This window comes from Gymnoscopelus microlampas, assembly GCF_963454915.1.
Source record: "Gymnoscopelus microlampas genome assembly, chromosome: 13".
NCBI lineage: Eukaryota > Metazoa > Chordata > Actinopteri > Myctophiformes > Myctophidae > Gymnoscopelus > Gymnoscopelus microlampas.
In genome coordinates this window covers 42,863,577-42,876,261 of record NC_139950.1, presented here as the reverse complement: position 1 = coordinate 42,876,261, position 12,685 = coordinate 42,863,577, and the positions used below count along the sequence as shown (strand labels likewise).

Below are 12,685 nucleotides of genomic sequence, written 5' to 3'. Positions count from 1 at the left end.
GTTATACCATAAATATAACCGAACAAAGCAGTCATGCTCATGTTTTTCTCGCGCTATGAACAGCAAGCAATTGGATGCAACATACCTCAAAACAAACGCTTTAGGGGTAACATTTATTGAAGGCACAACATACATTCAAAAACACCATACACACAGTAATGGCATTCCTTTTCTAACAGTGTCTTGACAATCACATGGTGCTATGATTAGGGAGTAAGGCTTACATATTCACATTCACGCCTGTAAATAACACTGGTGGTCTAAACTGAGGCTCACTACTTGAATTACATATTAAACTTCACTAACCGTATCCCTGAATTGAACAGACTTCCCCTGTAACAGTACACATTTACTAATTTCAGGTAGTGTTCTTGACTTCAAGTTCAATTCAGGGGAAAACGTTTAATCAAACTTCATTTCTACAGTATATTTGAGGCAAATGAGAGGTTTTCTACAACATCTGCACTGCCACCTACAGGTTGAACATTAAAATATTGGTTAAAAAAACTTGCAAAGTAAAAATGCTACATAACAAATCTGGTGTAATCAGAACCACTGCAGTAACAAATTAATCTACATGTCAAAGAAATTAATAAAACGGATATTTGTACGAGACAAAATAGGCTTTTGTAAATCTCATAACCACAATGGTAGAAATGTGGGCTGATAGTCAATTGAGTGATATGCAGACGTCATACAGACATCAAAGCATGTGATGCATTACAAAGTTCTGATACTACAGTATGTACATTAGCAGTTATCTATCATGCGTTGACCCATGCCGTTTACATCAAGAGATGACAGGTGTGTGCATCATAGTGAAGATGATTGCAGCATAGCAACTCTGCTTTTTTTGCGTCTTTTGCATAGCAAACCCAAGGTTTGGGGCGAGAGGTATTTAGCTTGGTCTTATTCTACATTACACAGCGCTTACCGTTCGTATACATTTATTGAGGTGTGTGTAAAGGATTGTTTATCAACAGGACACTAAGGCTGAAGGTGTTCAGGGCTCCGGCTTCATGGCACACTGCAGACGCTCTAGCTTTTCTGTACATCTCTGGTAAAAAGGTCCTCTTCAACCACACATGGTAATGTATAGCCACTAGAACGTTGGGGAAAATCACAGGAATTGGTAAGAATGTTAAGATGAACAACATAGACAGGCTTTGACACTGCTTTCTCTGAACATAACTGATCGCATTTGCTAGTGGTGAACACACCTGACAGGGGCTGACAAAGACTTCCATATGCCTTCTCTAGCAACAATAGATTATTGAACTGCCTATAAAATAGTGTAATTTTGATACAGAACTCACTTCTGTGATGTTCATTTCAGCCACGCCTTCTCCTTTATCTAGCTGCTGGAAAGATCCTGTTGAAAGTAAAATTAAATTAATAAAGTCTTTCTTCATACAGTATAGAACAGTGTGCAAATGTCTGCTGTTTGTGGGTTATGATCAGGGGAATATCACTGTTTTATGTATTTATGAATACATGGACATCACATCTATTGTAGAGGAACAGTACTCACTGAACATGGCTTCGAGTTTGACCAAGCAGCAGATGAAGTTGTCAAAGTCAATGACTTCATTCTCAGCATACCGCGCCACCAGAAGCTGGTTCAGTCTGTTGTTCAGTTTAAAACCTTCATAGAAAGAGACCAGGGGTTACAACCGTGTGTGTATGTGCGTGCGTGCGCGTAGATGCAGTAAGCGCTCTCAAATATTGTACCTGCTGCCTCCACAGCAAGACGCATTTCATACGAGCTCATGGCCCCTGACTTGTCGAGGTCAAATTGTCTGAAAACACCCTGTGAACAGAAGCAGAGATTAACAGAAATGTAAATAAACTCCAGATGTACAGATAAAACTGTACATTGTTGACTAATATCTAAACCATCTCTTACCAGCCACTTTCGGATCTTGTTCCAGAGGAGCTGAAACTCCACCAGGCCTAAACGTGCACTGCCATCTTTCTGGGAATAACTGAGTCAAGGTGTGAAATTACTGTTGGACAGAGATTGTCACTAACTTTACGATACTACTATACTGATATATCCCCTTTTACTCATGATTGACATCTCAAAAGGATACATCCATGAGATTGACCATAGTCCTACAGGACTCCAAACTGAATCCATCGGTCTTCAGATCTTTGTCTGAAATGACAAAAATAGATTTATCAGAGACAGTTCAACCAACTCCGGTTCAATTCATTACAGAATGACAGAACATACGCTGTCAGTGAATACATTAACAGTGACTGGAAAGTAATACCAATATGTTAACTTTCCGATTAATTGTAATCTCACTCACGTCGAGTCACCACTCTGTTCAGAATAGTCCTGAGCTCATGAACCGAAATCTCCATATCCTGAAAAGAACACGAGAGAAAATGTACAAATGTTTAAAAAAGTTACAAAGGAGTTGTACAGGTTTTTAATTTAAGTATGATTTACCTGTGGCAGGAAACTTACCTCACCCGCTAACTGAGCAAACATGGACTTGAAAGAGTCATCAATATCATCCTCAGATATTTCTTCCTGTGGGCAGACAAGCAATTGGAGATGTGATGCATTGGGGTAAAATACCGATCATTTAACCACTTTAACCCTAGCATTCCTATTTTGGGCATGGCATTATAGATTAAGATTTTCAAAAAGTTTAAAAATGTTCAAAGATAGTGAGAATAGCGGATCTGCATGCTTGGAGCTTGTGGATTAGCTATTTTTGCTATTCATCATACAATGAAGTAAATGATATAGGGCTAAATGGTTAACAGCGTCATTATCATCAATTTTGGCTTAATAACTTCCTCCAGAAGACTACCTCATCTTCCAATTCAGCACCGATTTCATCATCCATTTCTCTGCAAAGGAAAAACACGTATTGGTATAAGCCACAGGTACGAACACACATATCCACTGATCCATCTAATCAAAATAATGGCCACGTACAGTGTTTCGGACTGCTTCTCAGTGAAGACTCTGAGGACAAAGTCAGCCTCTTGACTGGCCTCGAAAGTGGATGGGACGATGAGATACTCTCCCGGGGGCAGACGGAGACGCGTGCTCACCTCTCGCAGATTGATGAAGGTATCAGAGCGAGCACAGGATGAGTGTGTCAGGAAGAAATCCTTCTTGAGGTGGACACTCTGGCAGCCCTTGTACTGAGGGATTACATGACAAAACTGCGGTTGAAATTCCAAGAAACGCTTGCATATCAGTGGCAATGTAGACAGTAGAAAACAACAACAAACATTCTCTCAGTATGGTATTAATCATAATGCTGTGGTGCAGTCTCGGGAGTGGTGGCATTTGGTGTTATCCCATACCTCGTCTGGGATCTGCACAAAAAGATAAAAAGGGGCATGAGCTCAGGTTATATTTCAGAAATAGTGGTGGTAAAAGAATGAACCATATGAATTTAGAAATGGGCCTTGTCCTGCCCTGCTCTCACATCATAGATGGCAAAGCCAATGGTGTGCATATCCTGGCCATGGCGCCGATATTTCCGTCTGTCCTTCTGCATAAGAGCCACCAGGAAACTGCATGCCACCTCATCATCTTCTGGGTCGTCATCCTCCTCCAGCAGAGTGATCTTGTACTGAGGGTTGATCCAAAACGTGTCTGTGCAGAGTGCAGATGACCCATTTGAGATTATTCATTTGCACGTTTGAACGTTTGTTGCTTGCAGTAACAATAAGTGAACAACAATATACTATATTTATGTCTGTAATTGACTATATTCACATGGCAGCCATTTAGACTACCTCATACTCAGGGCATGCCCCCCCCCCCCCCAAAGCATTAAGTAAATGAAAAAATATCCTTGCTGCATCGATGCAGCCGTAAGGGTCTGCTACTGTCAGATGATGTACATTTCCACAGGGAAAATCGTGTGCATCCCAGATTTTATGACCGTACATATTCTAGTGCCCAGACTTCCCCCCAAAAATGGTGCCCAGATTTCCTTAGTGCCCACCTTTCCTGTATTCTTTATAAAGTCTACCTCATATAGCCTACTAACCAACTATCAAACACTTGGTTTGACAGCGTCAGTGGGAATTAATAACCTATAACGCTGGTGCAACGTTGGTGAATGTTTTCTGTGACACATGGTGCATAGTGGTCTGTCAGATGGCATGCCCAGAAGAGCAATAGTCCCGTAACGTAGCGTCACGTCAGAAAGACAGAACACCCCAGCAGCAGTATCACAGGTCTTTATAGCTACCCCAAGCATCTCCCGATACGGTATGGAACATCTCTTCTTAATCTGACCAATCCGATCATTTTCGTTGCATATTTACTAGCAAATTGATATTAATGCTTACTAACTGCCCACCTACTGTAACTCTCCCCCCCAAGATGGACAAAGCCTCTTCAGTAAACTACATGATGTGATTTGTTTAATCTTTTTTAAGTTGAATAAATAAACATGCAAGTAATAAGTAATATATTGCTCTTGGTCAGACAGTAATATGTAACGAGGTGTATTACTTTAAAATTAAGGTAATAAGTCATAATACCTCTGGTGTGAGAAGCTTATAGCTACTTCAGCCTTGTACTGTATGTTAAAAGTTAATCTAGTCTCTGTCTGGTTTCAAGTTCCAAGAGGATTTCTTTAGTGGGTGTAATTTTGTGTTCATTCTCCAAAATATTAATTTTCTCTTCAAGTTACTTCTCTTTTTTAGTCATGTTCTTTTTTTCTTCTTCAATCTAGCATGCTTATGTTTTAGTGTGTACTGTAGCATGAATGTTCTTGGAACTCACTGGGGTTATTCCTGCAGCCCCCAGCAGTGCTGCCTCTCCTCCACGTGCCGTAGAACTTGATGGCGTTCCAGTGCTTAACACTGTCCTCATCCAGAACATCTGGAGTCAGGTTACAGATCTCCAGACGGGAAAACTGCCTCAAGAACTCATTGAAGGCCAACCTGGATTAACGAGAATACATATTATTCATATCATGACAACAACAAAAGATAAGTGCTTGCTTGCCAGGAATATAACATAGCACATTTTAGGACATTTCTGAGATCTTACCAAAACTCCCCGTCTTCCATTTGAAGATGCAGATCTTCCCGTTCAGATGGGTCAATCTCATCCCATTCAGGGGAACTGAACAAAGAGAGACAGACAAGGATATGTATTTTAACAGGTTGAGACAAAAGTGGTTATAAAATCAAAGACTTTCAAATGGATCTATTCAAATGGATCTAGTAAGTGGTAATGCTTGGATCTCCAGGCTCACTTGTCACTCCAGGCACCAGTCCACTCCACCTGTCCCCAGGGGTTACGCACTCTGATCAGCCTTTCTGTGTGACCACGGTATTCTACCTACAGTACATAGCACAGGAGAGTTGACTGGCATGGTCTCACAGACACACATACTGTCTACTGTACATAATCTAATGTGGATAGATCAACAAGCATACACAGACCTCCTTGAGGCCAGTGACTGAGTACGCATGGCCCTTCACAAGCTTCTTGAATGTCACTGCCTCCATGTCAAAGGCGCTGGTGATCTGTATTTACGTGAAAACATGGTCAGTGCATTTCAATAAGAGAGCTGAGTGATATGGACAAAATCAAATATCACAATATGTTTTACCAAATACCTCAATATCGATGTGATGATAATATCATAATATCAATTTATCTTTAAAAAGCAGTTTAAAGCAGTGGGTTTTCAACCAGTGTTCCCGGGGACCACCAGTGGTCCTTGAGGGGGTTCCAGGGGGTCCCCAGCCAAATTAATAATTAGGAACCAAATTGACCCTTATATGTCTGTAACTCTAAGAGCATACAAATGGAACCAAATGGACCCTAACGGGTCCATTTGGTTCCATTTGTACACTCTCAGAGTTAAATGAACACTGATAATGATGATACAGCGTAGATTGGGAACCCCAAGAAATCAGTCCCTGGCATATCTTTTCAAATGGGGGTCCGTGGGCTAATATGTGTCAATGTGGGGGTCCTTGACGTGAAAAAGGTTGAAAACCACTGATTTAAAGTACAAAAGTGATTAAGTGATTAAAAACACTTATATACTTATATATAATATTGATATATTGCCTGGCCCTATCTGTGAGACAAACTAAATGAAAATGCTTTTGGTGCCGCTCAGCCTTTCAAAACGTAAGAGCCTTGACGGGGCTGCGGTGGTTTGCCCGTAGGCCCAGCACTTACGTCGATCGAACAGCCCAGCAGCGAGCCTCTCTCCAGGGCTTTGCTAATGATCTTGTACAGGTCTCTGGGCGCTTTGCGGAGCTCGTACATCTCTGACACTCCCCCTGTGAAGTCCTCAAACCCTTCAGTGGTGCTGCCTCCTGACAGAGCCTCGTAGGAGCCATTCAGCCTGCAACCGCACACAACACACACAGTTCATTTTTAATGGCATCAGCCAGAGTGCTTGTGAATGTGTCTGCTGGGAGGGTGGCTTTCCGTTTTTATAGCTGGAGTAATAAGGACTAGCACTGAATAATTCAACAGCTGGGTGGAGCCTTTAAATACATACTTGGAATATGCCTTCTCCAGCAGAGCACTCCAGAATTCATTGCCCTCAGCAGAGTGAACAAACATGAGCTCTCCGTCTTTGACCGGCAATCTGTCGTCAATCACGACGTCAACCCACTCGCCGAACTGCCAGAACTGCAACACAAAAATAATCAATGATCAAATTACCATATTCAAACATTATTCAAATATAACGTAGTAGCTTCCTGCTAGCGAATGGACATATTGTTTCATTGCCAGGAGACTGTTAAGTACTTGGAAGTGGAAGATTCCAGCGTAGTCATCTTGGAAGGACTGGCCGTGCGGGACGACCCGATGAAGAAGCCTCTCGTTCAGGGTGAGGGAAGCAATGGCTGCAAGCAGCCAGCAGTCACCTGTAAGTCAGGAAAGGAATCAGAGAGAGAGAAAGATGATCAGACCATCGTTATGACAAGGCGATGGAGAATGTAGCAGGTTGTTCAAAAGGGATAGTTCACCCAAAATCCTAAGCCAATAATTTGATGACCAGCGGACCGGTAGGCAGCGGTTCCGGTAGAGGACACAAAGGAGACTCTTTGTGTCTCCTACCAGGACCACTGCCGGTCATCAAATTATTGGCTTAGGAATGCCAATAACAACAAACAAAATCATATCCATGAATTCAAGTCTCCATGGGGTGACTAATCGATAGAAAAAAAGTCATTTTGGGGGTGAACTATCCCTTTAAAAATGTTTTTTAGTTTTTTTTGTTAACACTGTTAAGCACAAGTATCAGTCACTGTATCTAGAAGGATCCATTTTCCAAACAAAGAGGGGGCAATCATTTCCTATGCCACTCTACATAATCTAGTTTTCGGTTCACCATGATTCAATTATGGTGGACCAAAAACCGAAAAGCACTATAATAAGTGGGAAAACATCTCAAAAGAATCAGCATTCATTGCCTTCATTCAAACCAGAAAACGTTTCAGTTCTGTCGTTTTCAGCAAGCTTTTACATTATCTCTGCATCGACCAGGGCACTTCCAGGCATCTCTGTGTTAACCTTTCCCAACTGATTTGACCAATCAGAACTCACCCAGCGCTCCCTGACAGATGTCTGTTCTGGTAGCCCCGCCCAGGATGAACTGAGGGTCATCTGTCAGCTCCTACACAAAATGAAAGGTCAAAGTATTACTGATATGCATCTTTAGCATACTCGTATTTTCAGACAACAATTATATTTATAATTTCATTTGAACAGTATGAAAATAATTCACCATGTTTCAGGAATTACCTACATAATAACTAACTACCTAGCATCCACCATGAAATTCAAAAAGGAAAAATAAATAATAATCAAACAAGGCAGCCTAGAAATGTGTGCATACTATATTTGAGCTGTTTGCAGCACCATCTGGTGGTCGAAATTGCAGACAGTGACATGCACACACGCACGCACGCAGGCACGCACGCACACAGAGACACGCACGTACGCGTACGCACACGCACAGAAGAAAAGAAAACAGACAGACAGACATAAACAGACAGCCTCATTACAATAGTTTTGCACTCACTGCTTTGCAGCAGCTCTGCTCAACTAATAACAAACACTGTTCTTCCATCCACAGTATACTGTACTGCATATTGACAAAGTGTTATTGGAACTAAGTGAAGTAAACAAATATGATAGGGAGTGGTCAGAGGATGGCACGGACTGCCAACAGCTGCAGTGGCCTGGAGAGCAGTGGAGGACTGAGACATTCCTGCCCCTACTTGTCCTGTTCTGGCCCAGACATGGTCCTAGCTCTATAGGTATGTGACTGGCATGTTTATATGCAGACTAGAGACAACTGGCCTGAGGTAAACTGAGGGCCTTGGACATCAACAAGTCCCATGAAAGTCCCATCGTACACAGCAAATACCTCAGTGTTGAGAGTGTAAACACCAGCTACCCCCAGCACTCCTTATTTGTGTCAGTAGTTGTTGCCTATTTAGATAGATGCTAGCTGTGTCATTATACAGATGAATGTGCAATGTGTTTTCATTAGATAGATTTGTGATGATTACTTGTCCATGGATGCTGAGAACAATATGTTATTTCGACCGATGCCTACCTTTGATGTCTGTCTGGCTAATCCTAGTTACTTTGTAGCACTTAGGCCAAATTGGCAGTTTTACTTGACCACACACCCTGTTGTTGATTGACTAGGGTTCATAACTCCTACTCAGATGTTGCATTCTGTGCAACATCTGAGAGGACCCTTAAGAGTCCAAGTAAAGTGGACCCTTAAGGGTCCAAGTGATGCCATGTCATTATTCCGACGTACCGTTGTTCCGACTGGCCCCATTATTTCTAACCGTATCCCTATCCTTAAACCTAACCCTAACCTCATGGTTAGGGCCGTAATAATGGGATGTTGGAATTATGATCGGACCCCCCCCTTTAAGAGTCCAAGTAAAGTGCTTAGTAGTTTCAAAAGTATAGTCCAAATGGGTTCAATTGGTCAATTTGTAACCCTTAGTGTTACATTCACACTGATGATTTTACTGTGTACACACAAGTTTTGATGGGTTGTGTTTCTTGACGGGCTACTTCATGCCTACATACATGTGTGCACACAGAACATGTGTAGCATCACGTCTCAGTTGGACAGAAATATGAATTCCCAAAACAAATCTGCTTAGATGTAGGGATGTCCGATATTATCGGCCTCCCGATATTATCGGCCGATATTAGCATAAAAATTGATATCGGGAAAATATCGGTATCGGTTTTTGAAAAAAAAAAATGTTTTTTTTTTTTTGCTTTATAAATAAGTTACAGGAGTTCTTACTGTATATGGTGTGTGTGATATGAAATTTGAGCTTACCCTAATCACAATAATCCCCGCATATATCGGTATCGGTTGATATCGGTATCGGTAATTAAGAGTTGGACAATATCGGTATATCGGTTATCGGTAAAAAAGCCAATATCGGACAACCCTACTTAGATGAAAATGTAATTTAGGAATTATTCAGCGAGTGCGCATCAATGATGGAGAGATTAATCCCAGGTTACAGATTATTGAAGCAGAAATCCAATGGGGAGGGTGCCTGCTCTCCCTTAGTTAATTTGATTAGAGAACCGTTAATCACTTGAAGCCCAGAATCCACATTCTGGGGGTAACATTAGCCAAAAAGAGCAGATCTACAAACCCACAACGCATCACGCTGTGAGCTTGTAGATCGGGTATTTTTGGCGAAGAGATTTGGTATAGAGTGGAAAATAAGGCGTACCAAGGATAGTTGCAACTAAAGTCCAATTCACTAAGTATAGAGGGTTTAAAGGGATAGTTCACCCCAAAATGCCTTTTTGTCTATCGATTACACACCCCATGGAGCCTTGAATTCATGGATATTTTTTTGTTTTTGTCGCATTCCTAAGCTAATAATTTGATGACCAGCGGGGGTAATAAGCATCCTTGCGCCGGTCATCAAATTATTGGCTTAGGAATGCGCCAAAAAACAAAAAATATCCATGAATTCAAGGCTTCATGGGGTGTGTAATTGATAGACAATAAGTCATCATTTGGGTGAACTATCAAATTAAGTCGTTAACTCTTACCGTGGGCCTCATCCATTCCACATCCTGGGTTTTGGAGGAATGGGGGGCCAGTTCCTTGAAGCCCAGGGATGGAGCCTCTGCCGGGAAGCAGGGGTCTTCAAACAGGCACCCAGACTCCAGACATTCCTGCTTCAGTGCCTCGTAGTCCTGGTTGGAGAAGGGCAGCGCCCTCTCATTGGATCCCATGCCTTCCTCTCGTAGCCTGTTGGCTTGTATGCTTGCAGAGATCCCTCCCGCTGGATTCATACTGGTGCAAGATAAAAATACAAGGCTGGGTGGGTGTGGATGGTACCAACTATAAATAGCCAACATGCTAATCAGTAGCACACACTAGTCTAAAGTCCAGAAGCACGGCCGTCATTCCGTGTTCATGCTGGGTTCACTACAGGGTTGATTTCTATGTTATAGTCTTCAAATCCATTCCAAACGATTTTTATTTTTCCCTGCTGATCATCATCGTGGACTGGATCTGGCTTCTACCAATCTGGCCTGACTGACACATCAGTGAGGCATTGAACTTATTCATGCCAGAGGATATCAGCAACCTGCATTTAGCACAATCCAAACACAAATCTTCCACTTTGCCATGTTAAACCAAAGGCAAGTTATATAAATTAGTAGCAAACAAATTAAGCTTTAACACATATACTACTGTTCTTGACTATATTATACTTGAAGCTACCAAACGTTTTAGAGTTTTGTTTAGTTGTGTGTTGTAATGGCGAGACTAAATTTGTATTTACAGTAAGCATGCTAAAAAAAATGCAGGCAAATTAAAGCCCAACAGAACAAACATACATATCAGCTGTTATGTGTATAAATACAGATTATTGACAGCAGGTGATTCAGCAGTATGAGCCAGAGAAAGCACACCACCACCACCACCTTAGATTTAGAAACCAAACATGATACCTTATGTGTGTCTATGAGCAAGCTGAGGAAATAAGAGAAACATTGTTGGCATTGATATAGGACTTGCTTGAAATACAGAATTTCAGAAATAATGTCTATTATTGTAGACTCTACGGGACTCAGTTTCAGTTACAGTTTCTTTAAAGTGACCAGAAACTGTTCAAACATGTTTTGGTGCTGTGTGAAAGAAAGCAGACACTGGGGGAGTTCAGAGTTTCCCCTAACAGTCCCTCTCTCCTCTCTAAGTGCTGTTGGCAGGGTGCACTTGCTTTCTGCTGCCAGAGAACACTCATTAGAGAACTTTTAGTCAGTTCACCAGAGAATTGATCATGTATTTACTTATGTAAGAAGAAAAAAAAGAAGAGGAAGAAAAAGAAGTTAAAAATTGTTTTGGACAGCAGACTGGCTGTTACAGTAGGTCGGTCGGTGTGATGTTTAAGAGTGAAATGGCTCTGAAAAGAGAAGTCTGGTTACAGTTTACAGCCCCATGGTCCACCGCACATGAAAGGAATGTTAATGAGCAAGTTTCTATAGGAAGTAATTGTGCAGGGAGGACACAGTGAGAGATGGACTGACTCTCTGTGACAGAAAATGAATGAATCAATGAATGAATGAATTAACGAACAAATTAAGTAATTAATAAACAAAACATGTAGGCTATGTGCACAACACACCAAAGCGAGCGTGTGCGTGCATGTACATAGCCTACATGTTTTGTACACACACACACACGTGTGTGTGTACATAGTTGTTCACACACACTCTCACACACACACACACACACACACACACACACACACACACACACACACACACACACACACACACACACAGTCTCACACACCACATGCTATATTCTATTTATGTGTGTGTGTGATATCACAACCAAATTCTATGTCCAAGGACGTGGTATAGCACGGCCCCTAGACGGGCCCCGAGCCCCCCTGTCTCTGTGTGTCTGGGGGCCTGCGGACCCCCTGTCTCTGTGTGCCTGGGGCCCCCCTTGTCTGTCTCTGTGTGTCTGGGGCCCCCCTGTCTGTCTCTGTGTGTCTGGGGCCCCCCTGTCTGTCTCTGTGTGTCTGGGGCCCTGTCCTGCGGAAGAGCGAGCGAGAGGCTAGGTGGGGACGAAACGGGTGCCTCTTTGGTGTAGATAGAAAAGCTGATCCATGCAGTCCTATAGACAGTGAAGTCATCCGCAGTATTTCAACCTCAACAAAACGCCAGTGACAGACACACAGACACACAGACACACACACACACACACACACACACACACACACACACACACACAAACACACAACTAAGAGCTTCTCGATACAATACTGCAAAGAAACTACTGCATGGTGGACGGTCGGTGTCCGTGCCCCCAATAAAGTGAAAACATGAGCAGTGACCCACGTTGTTGGTATGTTGATGTTGATGATGGTATGCCTGCGGTAACATTTCTCTACAGCTATCATCACAAAGGCCTAACTAAACTACTATTGCTATTGGCGTGGCAACAAGAGGCGTGTTGGCTCTTGGCTCAGATCGCTACTTTTATGGCACCTGTTCCTAAGTCTAAAGGGCTGTGTCCTCTTTTCTGTGCGCACTTCCCAGCAGTGGAATTCAGAGATTTATAGACAAATCGGCACACGCATATCACGATTTACACATGTATCACAACAAGTTGGTATTTGGGAACTTTTC

General features: G+C 42.2%; 1 protein-coding gene across 1 annotated transcript in view; it reads right to left on the bottom strand.

Annotated features, from left to right (window-relative positions):
• Positions 1-99: 99 nt before the first annotated feature.
• LOC311058264 (calpain-1 catalytic subunit-like) overlaps positions 100-12,685 on the bottom strand; it is a 13,404-nt gene continuing 818 nt past the window's right edge. The window contains exons 2-23 of the mRNA XM_084075645.1: positions 10,997-11,018; positions 10,085-10,331; positions 7,574-7,643; positions 6,773-6,891; positions 6,519-6,652; positions 6,191-6,359; positions 5,440-5,523; positions 5,250-5,335; positions 5,042-5,116; positions 4,772-4,932; positions 3,459-3,628; positions 3,334-3,345; positions 2,957-3,168; positions 2,829-2,868; positions 2,477-2,542; positions 2,316-2,373; positions 2,094-2,158; positions 1,907-1,975; positions 1,732-1,810; positions 1,532-1,645; positions 1,317-1,372; positions 100-1,102 (exon numbers count right to left, since the gene is read on the bottom strand). Of these exons, the coding sequence (XP_083931771.1) occupies positions 1,076-1,102; positions 1,317-1,372; positions 1,532-1,645; positions 1,732-1,810; positions 1,907-1,975; positions 2,094-2,158; positions 2,316-2,373; positions 2,477-2,542; positions 2,829-2,868; positions 2,957-3,168; positions 3,334-3,345; positions 3,459-3,628; positions 4,772-4,932; positions 5,042-5,116; positions 5,250-5,335; positions 5,440-5,523; positions 6,191-6,359; positions 6,519-6,652; positions 6,773-6,891; positions 7,574-7,643; positions 10,085-10,330 (2,112 nt within the window). The 5' untranslated portion in view covers position 10,331; positions 10,997-11,018 and the 3' untranslated portion in view covers positions 100-1,075. The remainder of the gene's footprint in view (positions 1,103-1,316; positions 1,373-1,531; positions 1,646-1,731; positions 1,811-1,906; positions 1,976-2,093; positions 2,159-2,315; positions 2,374-2,476; positions 2,543-2,828; positions 2,869-2,956; positions 3,169-3,333; positions 3,346-3,458; positions 3,629-4,771; positions 4,933-5,041; positions 5,117-5,249; positions 5,336-5,439; positions 5,524-6,190; positions 6,360-6,518; positions 6,653-6,772; positions 6,892-7,573; positions 7,644-10,084; positions 10,332-10,996; positions 11,019-12,685) is intronic.